The sequence below is a fragment of the Haliaeetus leucocephalus genome, unplaced genomic scaffold (assembly GCF_000737465.1).
Source record: "Haliaeetus leucocephalus isolate CR32 unplaced genomic scaffold, Haliaeetus_leucocephalus-4.0 Scaffold195, whole genome shotgun sequence".
Lineage (NCBI taxonomy): Eukaryota > Metazoa > Chordata > Aves > Accipitriformes > Accipitridae > Haliaeetus > Haliaeetus leucocephalus.
In genome coordinates, this window is record NW_010972631.1 from 9628385 (window position 1) to 9648792 (window position 20408).

The window sequence follows — 20408 nt, forward strand, 5'->3', positions numbered from 1 at the left end:
AAAGGGACAGACAATGAAAAAAGTAGCAGAAGACCGCTAGCAAGCTTTCACTATTTAGTATACAGCTATTATTTTACTAAACTAAAATGAAAATTTGCACCAACTAAAATGGAGATTGCTGTGGGTATCACACTTGAAAATGGTATTTCTCCTTGCAGTAACTGAAACGGGAGCTTTCCTTAGTTATCTGCCTGATCGTTTACCCACTCGCTTGTTGCCCAGCAACTAGGCACTACAGTTCTTAGACATCGTCATTTTAATCTTGAAAAAGCAGATTAAAATTACTATGTGAGTAATCTCTTCCTGGTGAGATGTTGTACTCTCAATTTACATAGCTGCAGAAAGGAAGCCAAGCAACTGGAGAACCCAGTACCTTCACTCTGGGAAAGGTTCTTTTGCCCTCATACCAACCCATTACTGACCAACTACTTAAATATTGTTAGGTACTCTGTAATATTTGAGCCATAGCAATAGAAGCAAACATCTGTCACTTACGATCTCGAATCATCCCACAGCACACAGTAGGGATTCAATGTGCCCTAAGAAGAAAACAAACCGACCTGTTAGTTACTGGTATACAAAAACATGTGTCATGCTTGACCTAAACATTTATTTGGGTCTCCTCCTACAAGATCACACTTATACTCTGACGAATTGATGCCACTGAAATTGCAAAAGCTTAAGGTTACTTCTTACGGAGTATTTAAAAAGCACTTTAACCTCAAAGTGGAGTAGTTGCCGTATTCTCTCTCTTAGATAAGGTAAGCATAAAGTTGTCTATTTGGTATAACCTAGTAGAATTAAAATATAACAGCTAATCTGTTAAGAGACTCAACTTGACCGAACATTTCTGGGTGTGTTTAGAAGCAGAACTTTAGGCCCCTTGGGAACCTGGATGTCAAAACCAGTAATGCCCTTAAAAATTTCAAGCATACTTTGGGCAAAATGTCTGGAGGCTGGGATTTCAGATGACCCCACATTCAGCGCCCAAGTCCTTTTGTCAATTAGGTCCTAAATCAGCAGAGAATTTTGCTCAAAATATTTTTTTGTGGTTGTTGAGCTTTACAATCCCAGCTTCAACCTGTTCGAAGACAGTGGAAGATTTCTGATTTGATTCAGAAGAGGATGGGAACCTAGATTTATTACACATCATTAAACTATGGGTAATGTTTTGGGAAATTGAAATCTCTTTATTATTACTCATGTTTATTTTGCTGCCTAGGAAGAGTTGAGATGAAATTAAAATTCAAGCTTTGTCCCTAACCTTGTAACTCTTCCTTTATCAAAACTTAGATTGACTTAGAAGTACTTAACTGGTTAAAACCAGCAAAACTGTATTCCTGTTCATCATAAACATTGGATATTCCCAGAAGTCAGAACTACGTAAACAAATTAGATATAAAATACAGTATAAAAATATATTTTTAACAAAATCACAAGTGTTTTGAAGAAACAGGTGGAATACACTATTTTCTTACGCCAACTTTAGTGTAGTTCTCTCATGAACAGTGTTGGTGCAGTAGTTATGAAGATGGTTTCATACAAACAAAACACACTTCGATATTTCATTCTGAAAAGTGTTCTATTTGCAGAAAAAACATGGCAACCCGTGAAGTAAAAATCTTTTAAATATTTAAGTCCTTCCATCTACCTCTTTGTCAAAGATAAAAAAGGTCCTTCTGAAGATGCTTCTGAGAGAGACATTTAGGGAAATTTTGATCCTCCACTTCAGTATTTTGCTGACTGCATTGAATTTTATGAGTAGAGTATAAATATTTAAAACCAACATATACTTATGGCACTTTATATTAACATAGCACTGTACAAACATAAATAAAGGATGTTCCATTCCCTGAAGTATTTATAATACAAAGAAGAGGAAGGGGAAAAGGGCACAGGACAAAGCGCTGGATAACAGGCCCATTGAGATTCAGAGACCAGGTCCTGCATCATTAGCCAAAAACTTTAGCTACATTGATAGAAGAACATATAGAAGGACAAGAATTAGGAATAATGGAATGATGGTGCGGAATGAACCTTTTTTTTAAAACGTCATTTTATAAAGAGTAATCACTGGTATCCTAAGACGGGGTGCAGAAATTCTACTTGCAATCTGATATAGCTATATGCATATTAAAAAAGTATTCCTATAGCTGAATTGTAATAAGACATTGCATATCTGAGATCTGAGACCTTTCCTAGCAGCAGATATCATACAGTTTACGTTCACTATTCCCACAGTACAAATAGAAAGAATACAAAAACACTTTCAGAAAAAATGTCCATTATAAAGAAATCTACAAAACAGAGGGAAAATAAAAGCCTTCGCAGAAAGCTGAAACGCAATAAAACTGATGCTGTCAGATCACATGCCTCATTCTCTTCGAAATGTATTCAAATAAAAAAAAAAAAAAAAAAGAGTATGTTTGGCCATTGCAGTCCCTAATGAGAGATTAAGCAGAAATATGGAAAGCAGGCTAAATATTACTCCTGTTCCCTAAGAAGGTCTCGTGTGAGGGTTTGCTCTGCCAGGCGCGGCACCTCGCAAGGGCACAGCAGCCTTTCAGAACTTCTTTCTCTTTTGATATCCTGATCAAACACCCTTCAGGCACTGCACGGACCACAGGCAGCCTGTCTTCCTACTTTCTTCTTCGCCCTTAACCCGTTGCTCCCTTTTTCGCAGTCTTTCTGGGTCTGGTCTCCTGGCAATGTCTCCTCACGCTGCTGTCGTTGAGCTGCCTCCAAGAGCCATCGCTCTCCGTGAAGGCAGCAATCTTTCATCCCAGCTCTTGCCAGTTAATTACTTAGCTGCAGCTAAGGAAGCGGCTACTGTGTCCATTAATGTTTACGACTGTTGCGGTATTGATTTATACGCTACAGTGCAGGACTTGGATAGCTCAAAAATAGACATATGTGTGTGAGCGTGTATGTATATATATCTCTGCCTGGCATATAAAACTGAACTTTCGAGATGTGATTGGCAACTTTGACAGCTCTGCAGCACAGTGCCAACTGTGCTCTGTAGCCAGGGTTTTCAGTCTCATTGAAAGCTCGGTGTCCTACGCTACTGCTGGCTCGTTACTTTAGTGTCCCTGGCGTAAAGTTCTGCGCTGTCAGAAGGTGAGAGTTCATATTTTCTCTGGAGCAAATAGGATTTTGTTTGAGTTTTGCAGTTTTTAAAAGATTACTTCGGTGTCTCTTCAGTCAAACTACTGGAAAAATGTGGTCGCATTCATCAACTTGCTCACAGGGCATAAGACCAAATATCATGTTCTCTAAATAACGCATTGCAACCCACATTCCCACTGTGGTCAACTGTCTATTATAATTGAATTTACCTGCAAATCCAAATACCATGCTATATTCTGAACAGCACATGCAATTGTGATTTAGACTCCCCCCCACCGCCAATCCTCTGGATTTATTAATAAACTGGCTAATTCTGATATAAAATGAAGCAATGATGATAAATTCTGAATAAATGAGTGTTTTAAGGCTAATTTGAATGACATATTAATTCCTATTAAATGATCACATTTTCCCATCTTTTTTCATAATGTCTTATCTACTTAATATAGTCAGTGGATGGGGAGGTAAAAGAACAAATGTGTGGGTATACATCTATATATTAGTAGGCATGCTCTAGAGGTTGCTTAAAAATTAAGTCAATTTGGAAACAAACTGTTCTGAATAATAAGCAGCATTTCAAGTACAAAGGTTTGAAAAGAACAAAAATAACAACAAGAAGAGCCATTAAAAAAAATCAGATGAAAGAGAATGTCTGTATTTTATTTTCTGTTTAATAATTAAACTATTCAATTGACATCACGATTAATTGGTGAGCCATTAATAAATAATGTTCAAATGCTAAAGAATACATTAATACTAGTTTTATCGTTCTGTATGACATATAAAGCTTGTTCTATAGTAATAAATGATATTTAAAGTCTTGTTTTCAGCTAAGAAAATTATAGCAAAGAAGATGACAATTAGATTCAGTCTGAAGGCAAGAACACTCAAACCTACAAAATAATATTTTTATGCATCTACAGCCTTAGTTCTTTAAACCAACGTCCCATTATGGAGGCTAAGCCTTGAACATAAAAATCACCAAATATTAAAATTGTAAAACTGGTTTCCATTCCCAGGTTTTTTTCGAGCAACATTTTGTCATTGTATCTGCTGATCCAACTCTTATATCCAGGTGGATCAAGATCCTATATAAAAGTACTATGTATGTAAGTCCAATTTCAGGATGGGAAATTTATTCCGAGCACTTGATGCTTCTCTGGAGTAAACTATAGCACAAAAACTGAGCCAAGAGAAAAAAAATGGTACTGATATCTATTGGCAAGGTTATTGTCTTTTCACCTTGTCAAGACGTGAGCTAATACAATACTTATTAATATTCTATTACTGAAAGGTTGACAAAGCAAAGTGAAAATCAGTGGTTTTAATCTAGCCTTTTGTAATAAAGAAGTTTCATTTCATTTCCAAGATTTTGAAACTTGGCAAGAACTTTCTTTGTAAATTACTGAAAGGGTTGGCTTAAAAAGAGAAAGAAAATAAAAAAAATTAAAAAAACCCCTCTCTAAGAATTTTCTAGAATTCCAGCTTCTGGGGACAGCCGTTCAACCTTTTATTAGTCTAGCCTTGCTTGCATTGTGCTGGTTTTAGTAGCTTGTGTTTGGCTTATAAGTATTTACAATGCTGACACATTGCTTACTAGTATTATTTTTTTTTCAATTTTTCAATATCTTTTCTAGAATAAGTGACCAAAGTAACTCCAATCTTTTTTTTTTTTTTTTTCTGACCTGCTACCCCACATTTTTGCAAGTGGTAATTCCGATTTCAAAATATGGAAGTTATACTCCAATATTCTTTATCTACAACTCATTTAAGTAGCCCCAAAATCATTGCTAAAATAATGGAAATTAAAATCTAGCATTGAGAAATACCATAAACTCTTCCTAATAATGATCTTAGTAAGATCAAACCAAGTATTTTATTTCAAAGGTGGGTTTTTTTCCTGATATATAGGATTAATTTGTGGTCTACTTCAGCAAATACTCTATTACATTTTTAGTGAAATTTCTGACAGAAACAAAAGTTATGTTAAAGACTGATATTTTATCTTAATATATATGATATAACTTAGGTTGGAAACAAAACAAAAGAAAACGAAACCCCAAACCTGCCCATCCTAAAACATCTTAAAATTAAATAGAAACAGAGAACCATAAAAACCAAAATCTCCACAATTCTCCATCAATAAACTTCTAATTTTACTGAAAGGTAAGGAGTCAGCTCAGTTTATGTTCCTCTATTCCTTTCTTTTTTTCTGCTTGACTTTGCAGTAAATTTCACTGAGATGTTCTTTGTAATACCATTTTTCTGGGAACTAAATGGTGGGTCATAATGACCATTGATGGGAAAATAGTTTCTTCCAACCTTGAGTAAAATGTAAATCAAAGACCTAGAGTTCAAAGAGTTTTCTTCATATTTGTGCCCAGAGACACTTATCCAAATTGGCTACCGACTGAAATAGTTGGAACTCCTCCAGCTGAACTGTACCTATATGACCACTTGAGCAACTGTTTATAACAAAAAATCACAGCTTTACAGTCTTTTGCATAACAATACTATTCACCAAAGCTCTAGTAACTATGTCTCTTCTAATCATCTTTTTATGACTTTAAATAAACTAACTCTTAGCAACATAAACAGAGTTTATATGCCATGCTTTCACGTAAATTACTCCCATGTTTGTTATTTAATGTTATTTCCCCAATATCATACATGACAAAAATGTCTCGCAAAAGATAAGATTTTATTCTCCCTGGGGTGCTGGGAGATTGCTGACAGCAGAAAGAAAAACTGTTAATAATTTTCATATAGTTAGACACAGAATCCCTTTTTTCAGATTTAAACCATTTTTAACATGAGATTAAAGGCTGAAAAGTACAGAATTAAAAATAATTGCACAAAAAATCTCAAACATTTATAAGAATTGTAAGCTAAATGGGAACGAGAGCATTTTTTTCTAAGTCTGCTGCAGCAGGTTAGGTAAAAACTGGCTTTTGAGTATAAAATAATGACAGAAAAGAAGAAAAGGCCCGAAGAACTATGTAGCTCTATGACCTATGCAGGGAGCAAAAGGTTAAGCATTCAGCACAATACTACATTTTCAATTTTATCCATCAAAGCAGTTAATGGAGACTTTTCAGGAGAAATTGCTGTGTAAATGAAAACCTCAAAACTCACAGAACAGTTAATTTTGTTTTGCATATATACATGCATAAAACAAGTACACATTCCCTTCAAAGTATGTTAGACTGTTCCTGGGCTTAAGTTTTAGCAGTTAAACTGGGGTTTATTACCTGATATTTAAAACAACCTCACTTATTTCTTGCATATGATCTGATAAATACTCTTGGAAAAGCATATCAACCATCCTTGTACTTACATTAGACAGATGGGCCAGTTCTATCTCCAGGAAAGAATCCGTAGTTTTGGGCTCGGGTCGTATAGTAACAACGATGATTTTTGAATTAACAACTGTAAAATTCCTGGAAAAAATACATGTAAAAATGAAAGATTTAACTTAGTGTGAGGTTAAATGAGGCTTCTGATATTACAACTAAAGAAGTATCTCACGGGTATTTTCCGTGACTTTAATTGACAAATATTCAGGGAGAAAATATATGTGTTTTGAAGTGGTGAAAACATTCACTCGTTACCAGCTGTACCCACACATTAAAGACTGAAGAGCAACAATGGTGGCAGAAGTGCCATTTGTTAAAGTACAGTTTACTAATTAGAAGGGTGTATTGATGACACAAACATTCCGTCAATGTTTGAATGCATATCGTTCGCTTCTCTTGACATAGGCTCACCAGCTATGCTTTATAAGAGACAGTCATTTTTCTTCCAAAGTGCTGTGTTGGACTGTTTTCTGAGTGTTAACTGTAAAATTGTGAAGATGGATGAGTGCAATGGGAGATTCTACAGTTCTGTTGATTCTGTGCTTATGAAAAAACCCTACCTGTTTCCAATTATCGAAAAACCATTGCATTTGGTATATGAGTGGGCAACTTCATCATTTAAATACCTTTGAAAATATAATCCATAGTTGTGCCCTGACTGATATCCCACCAAAACCAATCAATTTTTTTCTCATACATGTGAGATTAGATTTGATCTTTTGTTATTGTACCAGATTACTCAAAATAATAATTTTCTGTTAATTTCTCCAATTCATCATCAATCTCTCTTTTCATGTAAAATGTGGGTCACCATATTTTGTAGCTACCTTTCTAGGACAGACCTAGTATTGTCAAGGTTATGCTAATACAGGCATAAAGACATGTTGACATGATGTTCACGCCTGAGATCCTTGCTTCTTATGACCCCGTCAGGCTTAGAACAACCGTCAGTTATCAGCCTGCCTGTTTCTGAGGATCATGATGGTATTTCCATTGTATGTAATTCTGCTTTCAACACCTTCTGCCGATCGCACATAAACCAACACAAAACCTCACAGAAAGACATATTCATGAGTAGATGTTATCAAAGGAGAAACTAGGCAGTTTAGATGTAATTATAATAGTATAAATATTCTGTTGTTGTTGTTGTTGTTTAATTGCTTATTTTCTCCAGGGAAATGGTATTTAGGAGAGGATTCCATTTTGCTGGATCATTGAAACAGGAATTGCCATGGCTACAGTAATAGAACCTTAACTCAGTGGGCACTTTACTCAGCACAAGGAATGAAATTATTCTTCTGGGGCAAGGTATGAATTCTAGTCCAATTTTACTCAGCCAAATCATGTAATGGAAATATAATGGAAGTGGCTTTCTATTTTACTTAATTCCTATTCCTTCCCTTTGGTTGCACTTTAAAGTCTCACACATTGTTGATGAAAACAAATCTCTCTATCAGACTAACTTTTAATGTTCGGCAAACTTGCAGTGCATTCTGTAGCAGAGGAGTAATGATGGTACCTTACTGTACATACAGTAGATGAATATCTATAAATGTTCCTAAGTAAGGCATAATAATAATAATAATAAAAAAAACCCAAACAAATGAATGAAACTCCAATTAAATAGAAAACTGATTTCTCTAACACATCATGACAGGTGGAAATAGAGCTTACTAGGTATTAAAAGTTTTTACCCATTCTGGAAATTCACATAAGGTAATGTAAATACTGATACTTCAGTACCTGATCATGGCCAATCTTTGTAATTGAGAAGCGTTTCCTTGCTGTATCTAATTTTGGTACAGTTCAGATGGTTCTAGGGTGAGGTCCAAAAGACCACTTAAGGTGCCTAGATTGCAACCTCGGTACATCAATTTTACTTCACTCTCATTAAAACCCTTCCAATCCACTTACATTTTCAAGAGCCCCTAGCAGATATTTCAACAGCAAATAAATGTAACTGGCTTGGCTATATTGCTGCGAAATGAAATCTGCATCACTCAATGCTGTCCTGTCTGGGCTGAATGCCTAGTTGCACATCTCATATTTAACTGTTTAGATAATCCCTGGAAGAATGCGATCTGGCAAGTATATTCTAAACTCACATAACACGTTAAGATGCCACTGAATTAAAGCTCAAAGCATTGTAGTCGCAAGAATTTCCCTCAAAACCACTGGTGCAGTGCCATTGATAACTTTATTAAAGATAATTTTTTAGACAGCTCAGTGCTGAGAACACTTATTCAGGAATTTAAGTAATCAGCTTTTACAAAACATCCCGGGAGGTGGAATATGTGGCTTTCGGTCCCTCTCATATTGGGAATGATATAGAATGGGAATGACCTATCTCACACTTCGTGGGCATGTGCATTATCTTACAGCATTTTTTATGACAGGTGGAGAGTGACTTTACCATTACTTCTTTCTCGTTCATCAAAAAAAAATCTAAAACTTATCTTTAATGAGAAATGAACTTGTATGGAGTGATACTCTGCTGACTGTCCAGAAAAATGCACATCAGTGTCAAATTCTGAGATCACTCAAAAAATATATTAAATTCCTTGGACGATATGGTTGAATAAATCCTTGAAGATTCAAGATAACAAAGTCTGATTGAGTAAAGGCTCAAGAAGTGCTTCCAGAGCTGCTGTCCTAGTGTTTTTCCCTATCTGAATTAATAACAATATTAATAAAATAGTTATTTTACTAAGCTCCTTTTCTATCTGGGTATAGATTTTGAGGGTATTCTTTTATATAAGAGTATCCATATTGATTCTATGTGATATGAAATTCAGGTTTTCTTTTCTTTTTAGAATGACTCTATGTTGCTCATGAAAAATGAACTTATGAATAAAGCATGTTGCTACCTCAAGACAGCATGAAAGAAGTTATAGTACAACATGTAAATGTTGTATACCTTACAGAAGAATTACTGCTGCTATAGCAGTAATGCTATGCAGTAAAAGCCTGTCTGAGATACTCTATCCTCAGTCTAACAAAGCCGACCTAACGAAGTTTAAGGGCCTTTTTGGCCATACAGCACCCGAAGGAGGGGGTTAGGAATGATGTTTCAAATGGGGAAAGAGAACGTTTCAGTGGAGGAAATTATAGCCCAAAAAGTACGGTGGTTGTTTTAAGCGATGGGAAGAAAAGCTTGCTACAGCAAAATCATTGATTCTTTATTTGTTCCTATTTGTTAAAGGAGAAGTTAAAAACTATCTTACAGTATGGCAATATGCAATGTATTCTTTCAGAGTGCCCAGAAGAGGAATTATATATAATATCTTTTAGATGAGTATTATACTGAGAATCAATTTTCTGTGAACTTAACAATAACATAAATGTGCTCAGGGATGCAAGAGTTATGGAAATAATATTCAGTCTATAGTGCTCAAAATATTCAATATTTTAATCTAAGATTGTAAAAAAATCCATAGGACATTACGAGAACAGTGCAATGCAGCAAAGTATATTAGGAAATAGAATCAGACGAAGTTTATTTACTTGTGCATGGAAAAAAAAATATTCTATTTTTATAAGAAAGAATAAAGCACTTTTCTCTTCTCTTTCCCTAACCTCTTGTTTAACAGTCCTGGCAAAATTCTTTAAATAATATACATGTACCACTGGGATTAAACACATTGTCCAAAAATTTCTATATTAATGTAATTGCCAAGTTCTCATCTCAGACTGTGTTTACAAGACTTACTTTTCACAGATGCTATGCCAGTAAAAACAAGAAAAATCAAGCCCATATGGCAAAATGCAGCTAATTTTGGAGTTTGTGAAATATATTGTATAGGCTGTCCTAGATAATGAAATCCTCGTTTTACTCACAGAACACCTGTGATATACCAGATGGGGATTCTGTGGTTAGGTGCTTTGAAAGATTTTCCCTAAAGATATACTGAGATATTTTTTATTTATTTGTTTGTTTATTTTAAACAAAGACGTTTCTTGTGATGATGCAGAACTTGCATATCTTTTAGTGCTGATATTAAGGAATGTATTGGAATGTGTCACCTTTGTTCTTCAGGAAACTACAATCAAATATTTACTTTACTCCCACCTTAACTCCTGTAAATCCAGGGACTGAAATCACATGGAAAGTGGTAAAGCTTTCTAGATATTTAACTGCAGCCAGTAGAAATCACCTCTTTTATCAGGTTGTCAAGGTGTAAAAGATGCGACCTTTGAACTCAAACACAAGCCCATTTTACTTATGTTACCTTTGGTTTTTTGGGTTTTTTTTTATCTTTATTCCCACCATTATCATATTTTGTCAACTGTCATTTTATTTCGAACAGCACCACATAAGATGCTTATCCAGAATGGGTTTTTAATTCATACATTGTGTGTAGCTACCACACTTCCAGGTATCATATAAAAACTAGATGGTATTACTTCCCTTCACATTTTACAGTGTTTGCTCCACACACAATGCTATTGCAGTGCAGCAACTCAGCAGTTACACTATATTCAGCACTAATATGGTTATAATGATAATGCTTATTACTGTTAAATAAGATTACTACAAATAGTAATTAATATAAACCCCTGTAAGATGATAGTTCTTCATTGCAAAATGTAAGCAAACAAACATAAACCTTTTCCATACGCAGTGGGATGTATGGAAACCTTCAGTTCATTCATGTACCTGAATGAGTGTAAAATGATAAACCACCCAACAATAAAGATTCCTTTAAAACCTGCATTGCAGTTCTAATTTTGGCAAAGAGTGCAATAGCTCAACAAATTCAGCACTAACCACAGTTGCAGCTTTTTTCCAATTCCAAATTCCATCTGAATGAACATTAAAATGGTTTGAATGCATCAAAATGCATTCAGTAGTATTTAATATCTTCATCAATGACTCAGACAGTGGGATCGAGTGCACCCTCAGCAAGTTTGCTGATGACACCAAGCTCGGTGGTGCAGTTGACACACCTGAGGGAAGGGATGCCATCCAGACGGACCTGGACAGGCTTCAGGAGTGGGCCCACGTGAACCTCATAAAATTCAGCCTGCCAGTACCTAAAGGGGGCTTAGAAGAAAGATGGAGAGAGGCTTTTTTCCAAGGCCTGTAGTGACAGGACAGGGTGCAATGGTTTTAAACTGAAAGAGGGTAGATTTAGATGAGATGTAAGGAAGAAGTTCTTCACCGTGAGGGTGGTGAGGCACTGGCACAGGTTGCCCAGAGAGGTTATGGCTGCCCCATCCCTGGCAGTGTCCAAGGCCAGGTTGGATGGGGCTTTGAGCAACCTGGTCTGGTGGAAGGTGTCCCTGCCCATGGCAGGGGGGTAGACTATATGATCTTTGGAGGTCCCTTCCAACCCAAACTGTTCAATGATTCTATGATCTGTGAGAACAGTTTGAAATTGTGCCACCTTTGAGGTACTATTTTAGGGTCATGAGATCAAATCTTGAATATGACTGCCATGGGCAAAGAAATCCACCATGATACACTTCCTGATGAGGTACGAGATGTAAGCTGTAAAAGTTTCAGTATGACTTCATTATAAATATTAAAGAAGTGCAGGGAACTACTGAGGCACTATACTCTGAACAAAGAAGAGACTAGAAGTACCTGGGAATATGTGTTATATTTTTATATCACAGATTAATAATGACTTTTATTCCTTATTCACATACATAAGAGAAATAATAGTGCTCGTTTCCTTTTCTTGGGCAGCCAAGAATTGGATTCGAATAATACTGAACATATTCAGAGGCAAAGTGGGATATCTTTGTATTTGAATTTCTAAAGACTTCATTTATGAATAGATATACATAGATTATTAGACCATTTTGCTTTAGAAGCCACAAAACGTCTCTGTGAACTGAATTGTACAGAGAAATGGTCAAATTCGCTGTGTAAATCAGTAATGAGCTGAAAGTAGAACAGATAAAAGCAAAAATTTGGGAACTGAGATGCACTTTCTCATAGTCCATAGTACTTAAGTTGCTGTACTTTTATGTCCCTGTTCTGCCTGTATTCCTGCTACTTGGGATGCTATTGATTCTAGGGAAAATCTAGTAAGGCCTATAAATCTCTCTTTTCTAATGGATGAAATAAAAGCCCTGAAAGGCTTTTCATATAAGCAAATACACAGCATTCAAGGTCCACACTTGTTTTCTGTAAATTAAAACAATTGACCTATGAGAGCTGAAGAAGCATGATCATAGACTTTGGTTACAATATAAAGGTCTGAAAGGTACGTGGCCACCTTGATGCTTTCCTAGGATTGGCAGATTGGCTCTAAGGTCTGCCCAAAGGGACTGACTACAACAGCCACTTGGCTCTGTTTCTTTGAATATGGGAGAAGAGAAGACAAAATCTCTCTCACAAACATCTTTTCCTTCCTGGATAATTTCAGGAACCGGCACAACAAACGGAAAGTGCTTAGTGACATTTCAGAAGTGGATGAGCTGTCATTTGTACCATGCCTCAAGCGTAGACGGCTCTCACCAGCACTTCCCAGGCTCCCCAGTGTCCTGCCAGGACATCGCTGTTCGAATTGCCCTTTACCTCAGAGAGGTTACTGACCCCAACATTGCAGCTACTCATTGCACAGCGCATTGCAACTTCACTGGGAAGTGTATTTTTTTTTTCCTTAGGACTGAGTCTTTTTTGTTTTCAAATGGATTTTAGCAAAAATCTGTTGTTTTTCCATCCTTTGTTTCAAATCCTGAAGTTTTGGTTAAATAGAGTAGGGAAAGGTAATCTGGTAGCTTCCTAATTACTATCCTTTCTAATTATTGTGAATTCATTAGCAGCTAATGCAACACACAATCTGCAGCCATTTCTTTTACCGTAAAAGGATAGTAGGCCAATGGTGCACAGGATCATGTGAATTAAGATAGTATTAATGGACCATGAAATGATCTTAACCAGTAATTTGAGAAGAGGCGGTGAAATGTTTATTTCCAAATTGTCTGTTATCAAGTACAGAAAGGAAAAAGTGAAACAAGAAACTCTCCTATTTCTTTATGTATGTGTATGGCCCTCATAACTGACATACCACAGCTGTTCAGGCACATGCATGTCTTGTTTCTAAAATGGATCCTCTCTACAGCTCTGCTGTCCCTTCTGAATACAACTTGCACTGAAAAGGTACTTGGAAAACTACTACTAGGGACTTCTGTAGAAGTAGAGCAGACAACCTTAGTACATCAGGTTATGATGTCATTAATAGATCACTTGTACTAACTGGACAAACAGTAGTCTGAAGCACAAGCATAAGTGGCCTGAGCATTAATGTACATCAATGGGGTTACTTAATCAAATATACAAAATCAAACACTTCTGTAATTAAGGTTAATATAGATTACATAAAATAAAAATTAAATCAAGTTGATAAAAGGCTATTGCCACTGTACAAATGACTAAGCGTGAAGGAAAGACAAATATACACATATATTTTAAATAACAGGAAAAAAAATCTTGGTTGTCTTGGTTGTCTGTTTTTATCCTGACATGTAGTGTAGCTGTGATCCCGAAATAGTTTAATTCATATTGTATTTATGAAGTTTCTTACCTCAAAGTGGGCAAAATGAGTTCTAAATTTTTGTATAGAACTGCTCCAAGTACAAATACAGTTGATTCATCTAGTTCTGAAAAGAGTAAGGAAAAACGATTTTTAAACTCTCTTTCCCAAGCCTTCATCAGCATAAAAAACTCTGAATACCATTTATCTTTCTAGTGGAAATTTTATTTTAAATAAACCATCACAATTTTGAATTATATCTGGGAAGTCTGTCATAAAGATATAGCACTGTCAGGAATATATCAAAAGATTTAAACCACTGAAAATCACATTTTTAAAAAATCCATCATTGTATACTGACACCCATGCTAGTTCATCTACCTTTATAATTAAGTATCCTCAAAGACTGTCTTTAGAGTTTAATGCCTAGCAAGTAAATTCTCTAATGTCAGAGATCTGCACTGCCATGGTATTTGTCAATTGTTTCTGAAGCCAGGGTAATTTGCCTGCCGAGCATCCTTTGGTACAAGCTGGGTGACCTGTAGGAATGGCGCAGTCTGTTGGAGTGGAGCAACTTCAGAGGGTCCCGCAGAGCTGCACTTCAGGTCACCTCACACCAGCACAGGTACAATCCTGTGCACAATAACTAAGCATTGGCTCTTCGGCATAGAAAATAACATCTAGCATTTCTGTACCACTTTTTGTTCAAGGTGCTGAAATTAAGGACCCACCATTTCCCTCTGGGATAAGCTGTGAGTACTGGATTTCTTTCAAAGATGGATCAAATAACCACTTCTATATCATACAGTGGTCCTATGAGACAAAGATTCTGAGTTCCCTTGTTAAAGCTAGCTGACACAAAATTAACATGCTGATATGCTTCTTTACCTGTTGACATAGGGGTGAAGATATTTTTTGGAATGACAACCCTGTCTTCTGAGTTTCGTGCCCAATCAACCATTCCTTTTCTTCCTTTCATGGGGAAATTGATGTCGGTTAAAACAGATGCCGCAGGAAGCTTCTGAATGCTAGCCACTAGTAAGAGAAATCACAAAATCAAATAAAATTGTGTTTCATACTTTAAAGCATCATATGATGATAACAGAACAGCAATAACAAAAATGTTTAATAATACATTTGAAGTATAGCAGGAATTTATAGGACATTAACTGGCACAGAAAGTGTAATCTTCTGTTTATTACACAGTTCTACTATGGATTAATTGTGTGGCATTGATCGTATCATTTGTCAGAAGATTCTGATTAAGTTTCTTAACAGGGATTGTTGAATGTACTGCTTATACCCTGAAATTCACATATAAGGACATTGACTTGTCTTCAGAGCAAATTCTAAAATGATCAAATGTGACAATGAAAGGAAGAGGATGCTGCAAATTGCTTTGGGAAACACAACTGCTAGATGCAGGCTAATGAAGCAATAACAGAGCTTTTATCCCCTATACAGCACAATTTCAAGATAGACCCATTAAGGAGATTCACATATTAAAAGACATCATTGTTTCCACACAAATGAGAATAATGCGGTATAGCACTTGATTTCTTTTCCTTGAAAGAACAATCCCCACTCTGAATTCTTAATTATAATTTTTCCATCTAAAAACCCCCCACCCCTCCAAACAACATCACTATAATATCTGTAACAGCTACAGAAAGACAGAAGAAATAGGTATCAGATCTAATAATTTAGGCAGTTTTGAATTTTTGTTTACTCATGCTCATTTTCTCTCTGTTTTCTAACTCAACTATTATCTGGAAATCAGTTTCAGCTTTGCTGTGAAATCTAAGTCTGCCTCCATGGCAACCCTGTTAGTGTCTAGTAAGGCTCAAACTACTTTTAAGGAACTGACAGGGCTGCAAGTGTTTACGGACACTCAGAGAGATGACAAACACCACCTTCAGAGCACCAGCTCCCTTCTTAATGTAAGCCATGTTGATGGCCATTTCCTGTGCAGTGCTCTTCCTAATCAATTTACGAAGAGGCTAATGTAGTTGGAAGAGTTCGGACATCAGGACTATACTTTGATCTGCCCAACGATTTCACTGCAAGGACTCTGCAAGGGGGTTTAATATCAAGACGATGGGGTACAGCTGTAAAAGCAATCAGAACAGCAAAATTAAAGTAGAAAACCATTAGGTATCTCATCAGTGGATTTTATTTGAAAGGAAACTGTAATTCAAATCCAAGAGAAGAGGAAAATTAAGAGGTTAACAATATTAACTCTACAAATGTATTCTTTGATAACTGACTCTTAGTTTCAAATTAGACTGGTTATGTATTATAGAATCACATTAGTGAGGTGGTACTTGAGGTTATTTCAGGCTTTCCATTATAAAACTATCATCAGGGCTTTACAATGCTAGTTACAATCCCCTCTGGGCCAAAATTGGCAAATACATTCCCAGCCCTGAAGGGATGCTTCGTCTTGTGAATTTTCAGATGGTATGCGGAGGGAGAAGAGTTCAGGTGTTTCAGAATTACTGGGGCATAAAATGGATTACGTGTTTTCACATGCAATCAATGGTTATACAGAATATATTAACATTGTAAAAATGGATTTTTTTCCATAGTTCTTAAAATCTAAAAAGAATTCTATTTTATTTTCCACATAAATAAAATTAAAAACACAGTTATTTAGTTTTCAAAATTAAATAGAACCTGTATAAGACAATATTGGGCTTTTTATCTGCACAGTACTTATCTGTGTATCTACCTATCTATCTATCTAATTAGCTAGTAGAGCCTTAATATTTCATCCACCTTTAGGATGACAGTTCCCTTTATTGAAATAGAAAATCAATGTTATTCAATGGAATTCACTCTGCAAAACAGAAAACCACTTTAGGACTGGATAAATGGTGAGGGTCTAGGATAGTACCTCTCTGGACTCTGCCTATCTCTGCATTTTAAATAGGGCCGTTCATCATGGTACCTAAGCACTACTAAGAACCAAAGATTACAAAATATTTGTTAATATTTAGGTGATGAATAACACAAAACCTAAATATAAAACCTAAACATTTGACTTATGGTTTATAGGCAATAAATATAAATATATTCAGTTATTGGGCAGTGTTAGATTTATGGTTGGACTTAATGATCTCAAAGGTCTTTTCGAACCTAAATGATTCTAAGATTCTATATATTCCCATTCACAGTTCAGACAAGTTTTTCTTCTACTCATAATCAAACAAGTGTCTTTATTTAATGGCACAGAAGATGCAACCTTAACGTCCTGGAGATTTTGGATCTCTGCATAGACAGAGGCAGTACACAGCCAATAATTGAAACAGATTTGCCAAAATGCTTGCTCCATATCCTGCAAAATCTGCCTCTTACAGATCCACACAGATTATTAGGTCCTTCTTCAGCCACTTTGCTGACTGATTCCAAGAGGATGTACCTACTAATTTCCAACATGGCACTGTCATTTGAAGATGTAAGATAATTTAATAGAATCTGACTGGAGGCAGCTAGTTCAGTCCATCAACATGGCCAGGTGGATATATAAAACAGTTTCCACCTCTTCAGTGCCACTGTGAACAGTATTTTATTTTTTTAAAAAGCTAATATTATTATATATTAGTCTACAACTCATTTCAATAAGACCTTGGAGCATGACCAGCTGTTATTTCCATAGTGAAATGCAGCTTTGCTGCTCTCTAACTCAGTTTTAATCTGCAGCCTGAAGTAATTAATTATTGTAAGCATGAAAATCAACAGGCCTTTTAGAGGGGAATGTGTATAATTCAGGTGCTGGGTCACTCACATGTCAGAAACTCAAATGCCAGTTTCTTATATATAGATAATAAGACAGAATGACATATCATTCACTTTGTACTTCATTGAATTCTTTTTATGTCAGGTTTGTATTAGAAAACAATGCTCCAGATACTGGAACACAAGTGATTCCATTCCGCAATTCCCACACAAGCACTTTGTCTTCTCATTTGGAAAAAACAGAAGTTGCCTTTTAAAAAAAAAAATTAAAAAAAATTACCATACCAAAACATCATGTCCTGAGTTTGTGAGACAGAACACTAGCCAATGAGGACATTTACGGGCACTGTGGCGAAAGTATTTTTGCTTGTTTATACACACACAGAAGTTGTATAATACTGGAAAAGCAGTCAATGAGAATATTAATGAGAGAAAAAAAGATGAAAAAAGAGAAGAGAAGAAAAAGAAAAACTAAAATGAAAATCATCTAAGCAGAAGTTGAAGAAAATCTGCATGTGTCATTTTAAATTAAGGAACTTTAAATATAAAACTTCCCATATACACCATATACAGCATGTCTTATTGTTTCAGATAAAACCATATTTGAGTTATTGCTGTAATACGTTCTTTTGCTCTAATCTGACTACATCTTCACGGACTGTTTATGCTGAAGTCATAATACTGACAAGTGACCAGCCTGGTCACTCCTAAGATCATTCTTACAGTTTGCACATACCCTGCTGTAGACACAATTAATCAAAACTTTTCCAATATGGAAAATTCTCATTTTTATTTATTTGCATTATGATATTCCAGGCATTGCTAAAAAAAAAAAAAAAAAAAAAAAAAAAGCAGATCTTGCATTAATTTGGAAAAATTCTTTGGTTTTGACTTATCCATCATGAACCAGAAATGAAAAAGCCACCCAGAGGACTTTTGGCAGGAAAAAACTTAGAGACAGAAAGTTTGAATGTGGAGAAACATATTTAGGGTGCAGAATATGTTGCATTCTTTCATTCTCTGGACAGCCTCTCTTGTTGTGGCTCCTATATACTTTCAATTACAATTTTAATGAGATTCCCAAAGGTTAAAAAAAAGTAGAAAAAGGAATCTCATCCATGATACTTGACTGTATTCAACATCTGAAGAATGCAGGAGGTGGTAGAATATAATCTTTATTTCTTCAAAAAATGGCACCATCATACTTCTGAATCTTGCAGGGGAAATTTATATGCCCTAGATGGAAGAAAACCTCACCTAGGTATAAGCTGGAACACAGGAGGAAAAGCTCTTCTTTTAAGAATTCTTTGAGCATTCTTTGGATGCACATCGGTATAAATAACAAGACAGTGGTTCAATTACACATAAGAACACATACATATTTGATGACTCCATAATAATTATTGATTCAGAAAGAGCTATTTAAGTAGTCTAGCCTAATCAATTTAGTGATTGCTTTGACCCCTAATGGATTCATTGTAATAGCCTTTAGAAATACATCTCCTTTTGCCTTTATTTCATTTTCATGCTGCAGTTGCAGACAACCTGTTCAATACTGCTCTGCTGAAAATTTCAGAATTGGCAACGACTCACTGTTCTTACTTATTGAGTAAAATAAAATATCTTTGGAACTGACTGGAGAATTTTCCATGACTATCCAAATGAGCTGATTACAGACAGTAATATGTGAATGATATTTAAGCAGTTTATTTGGAATAGCACAAAAGTGGTTAATTAACGTGCCAAGAAAATTCTGAGTGAAAGAAAAATTGTGTAGTTCTTGTATGCTAGCCCTTGTAGATCATGGTCTAGAATAGTAAAGCTGAAATGTACTGCTATGATCCCTATAACCCTGAATGAGTTATAAGCTGCCTAGTGCATCTTCCAGTAACTCTCTGACTGATCTGCGTTGCTAAATAATAAAAGATAAAGCAACCAAATAAATGGCATGAATCATCATCCCCTTCTCTTTACTATCCGCCCATTAGCCTCCTGTGTTCAACGAAAACTGGTAACATTTCAGAATCAGCCCCTTGGATAATATTAATCACTTTAGAACAGGAAAACAGATTCACTGAAGGGATGACAGAAAAATGACTGGATGTTTGCTCATGGACTAAACACAACTTCAGCTCTCACAGTAGAGATTTAGGTTTTAAAATTACAATGCAAGCCAAATTAAACAGTTGATCCCTATCTTTATCAAAGACTGAACCAAAACCTGTAGAAAAGATGTTCAAAATCTGAGTCAGAATTCTGTAGCATTCATGTATTTACAAATGAGGATACAACACTGGTTCTCATTCTCCTTTCTCATAAACTTTCTGGGTCTGTGGTGCTTTACAGCACAGTAACTATGTTGATCCCTAATTTACAATGACTTAAGATATGGAGGAATGGGAATTAATTCTTTTAAAAAGCATCAGTACCTTGACTGAACTGAAAAGCAGATACAGAAATCTACAGGATTAGCATAAGATGTCAACTTCTGCTTAACCCTCCCTGCCCTGTCAGAGCAAGAAAGTAGAACTCTGAATTTGATTGCATTTCAGTCACAGACAACAGAGAATGGCTATGCATATTAGCAGCATCATTCGCTCTTTTCCTCTCCTATTTTGACTTGTCCATTGACAGCATACTAGACCTATACTATTCAGCATTTAGCAAACTTGAGTTCATCACACAACAGGTTTTGATT

At 35.7% G+C, this 20408-nt stretch overlaps 1 protein-coding gene across 2 annotated transcripts in view; it reads right to left on the bottom strand.

Annotated features, from left to right (window-relative positions):
- Nucleotides 1–20408, bottom strand: part of BAI3 (brain-specific angiogenesis inhibitor 3) — a 459839-nt gene that overhangs the window by 182254 nt on the left and 257177 nt on the right. For both annotated transcript variants that reach the window (XM_010565796.1, XM_010565795.1), the window contains 4 exons: nt 14861–15007; nt 14024–14099; nt 6467–6569; nt 496–539 (listed from right to left, as the gene is read on the bottom strand). In XM_010565796.1, the coding sequence (XP_010564098.1) occupies nt 496–539; nt 6467–6569; nt 14024–14099; nt 14861–15007 (370 nt within the window). The remainder of the gene's footprint in view (nt 1–495; nt 540–6466; nt 6570–14023; nt 14100–14860; nt 15008–20408) is intronic.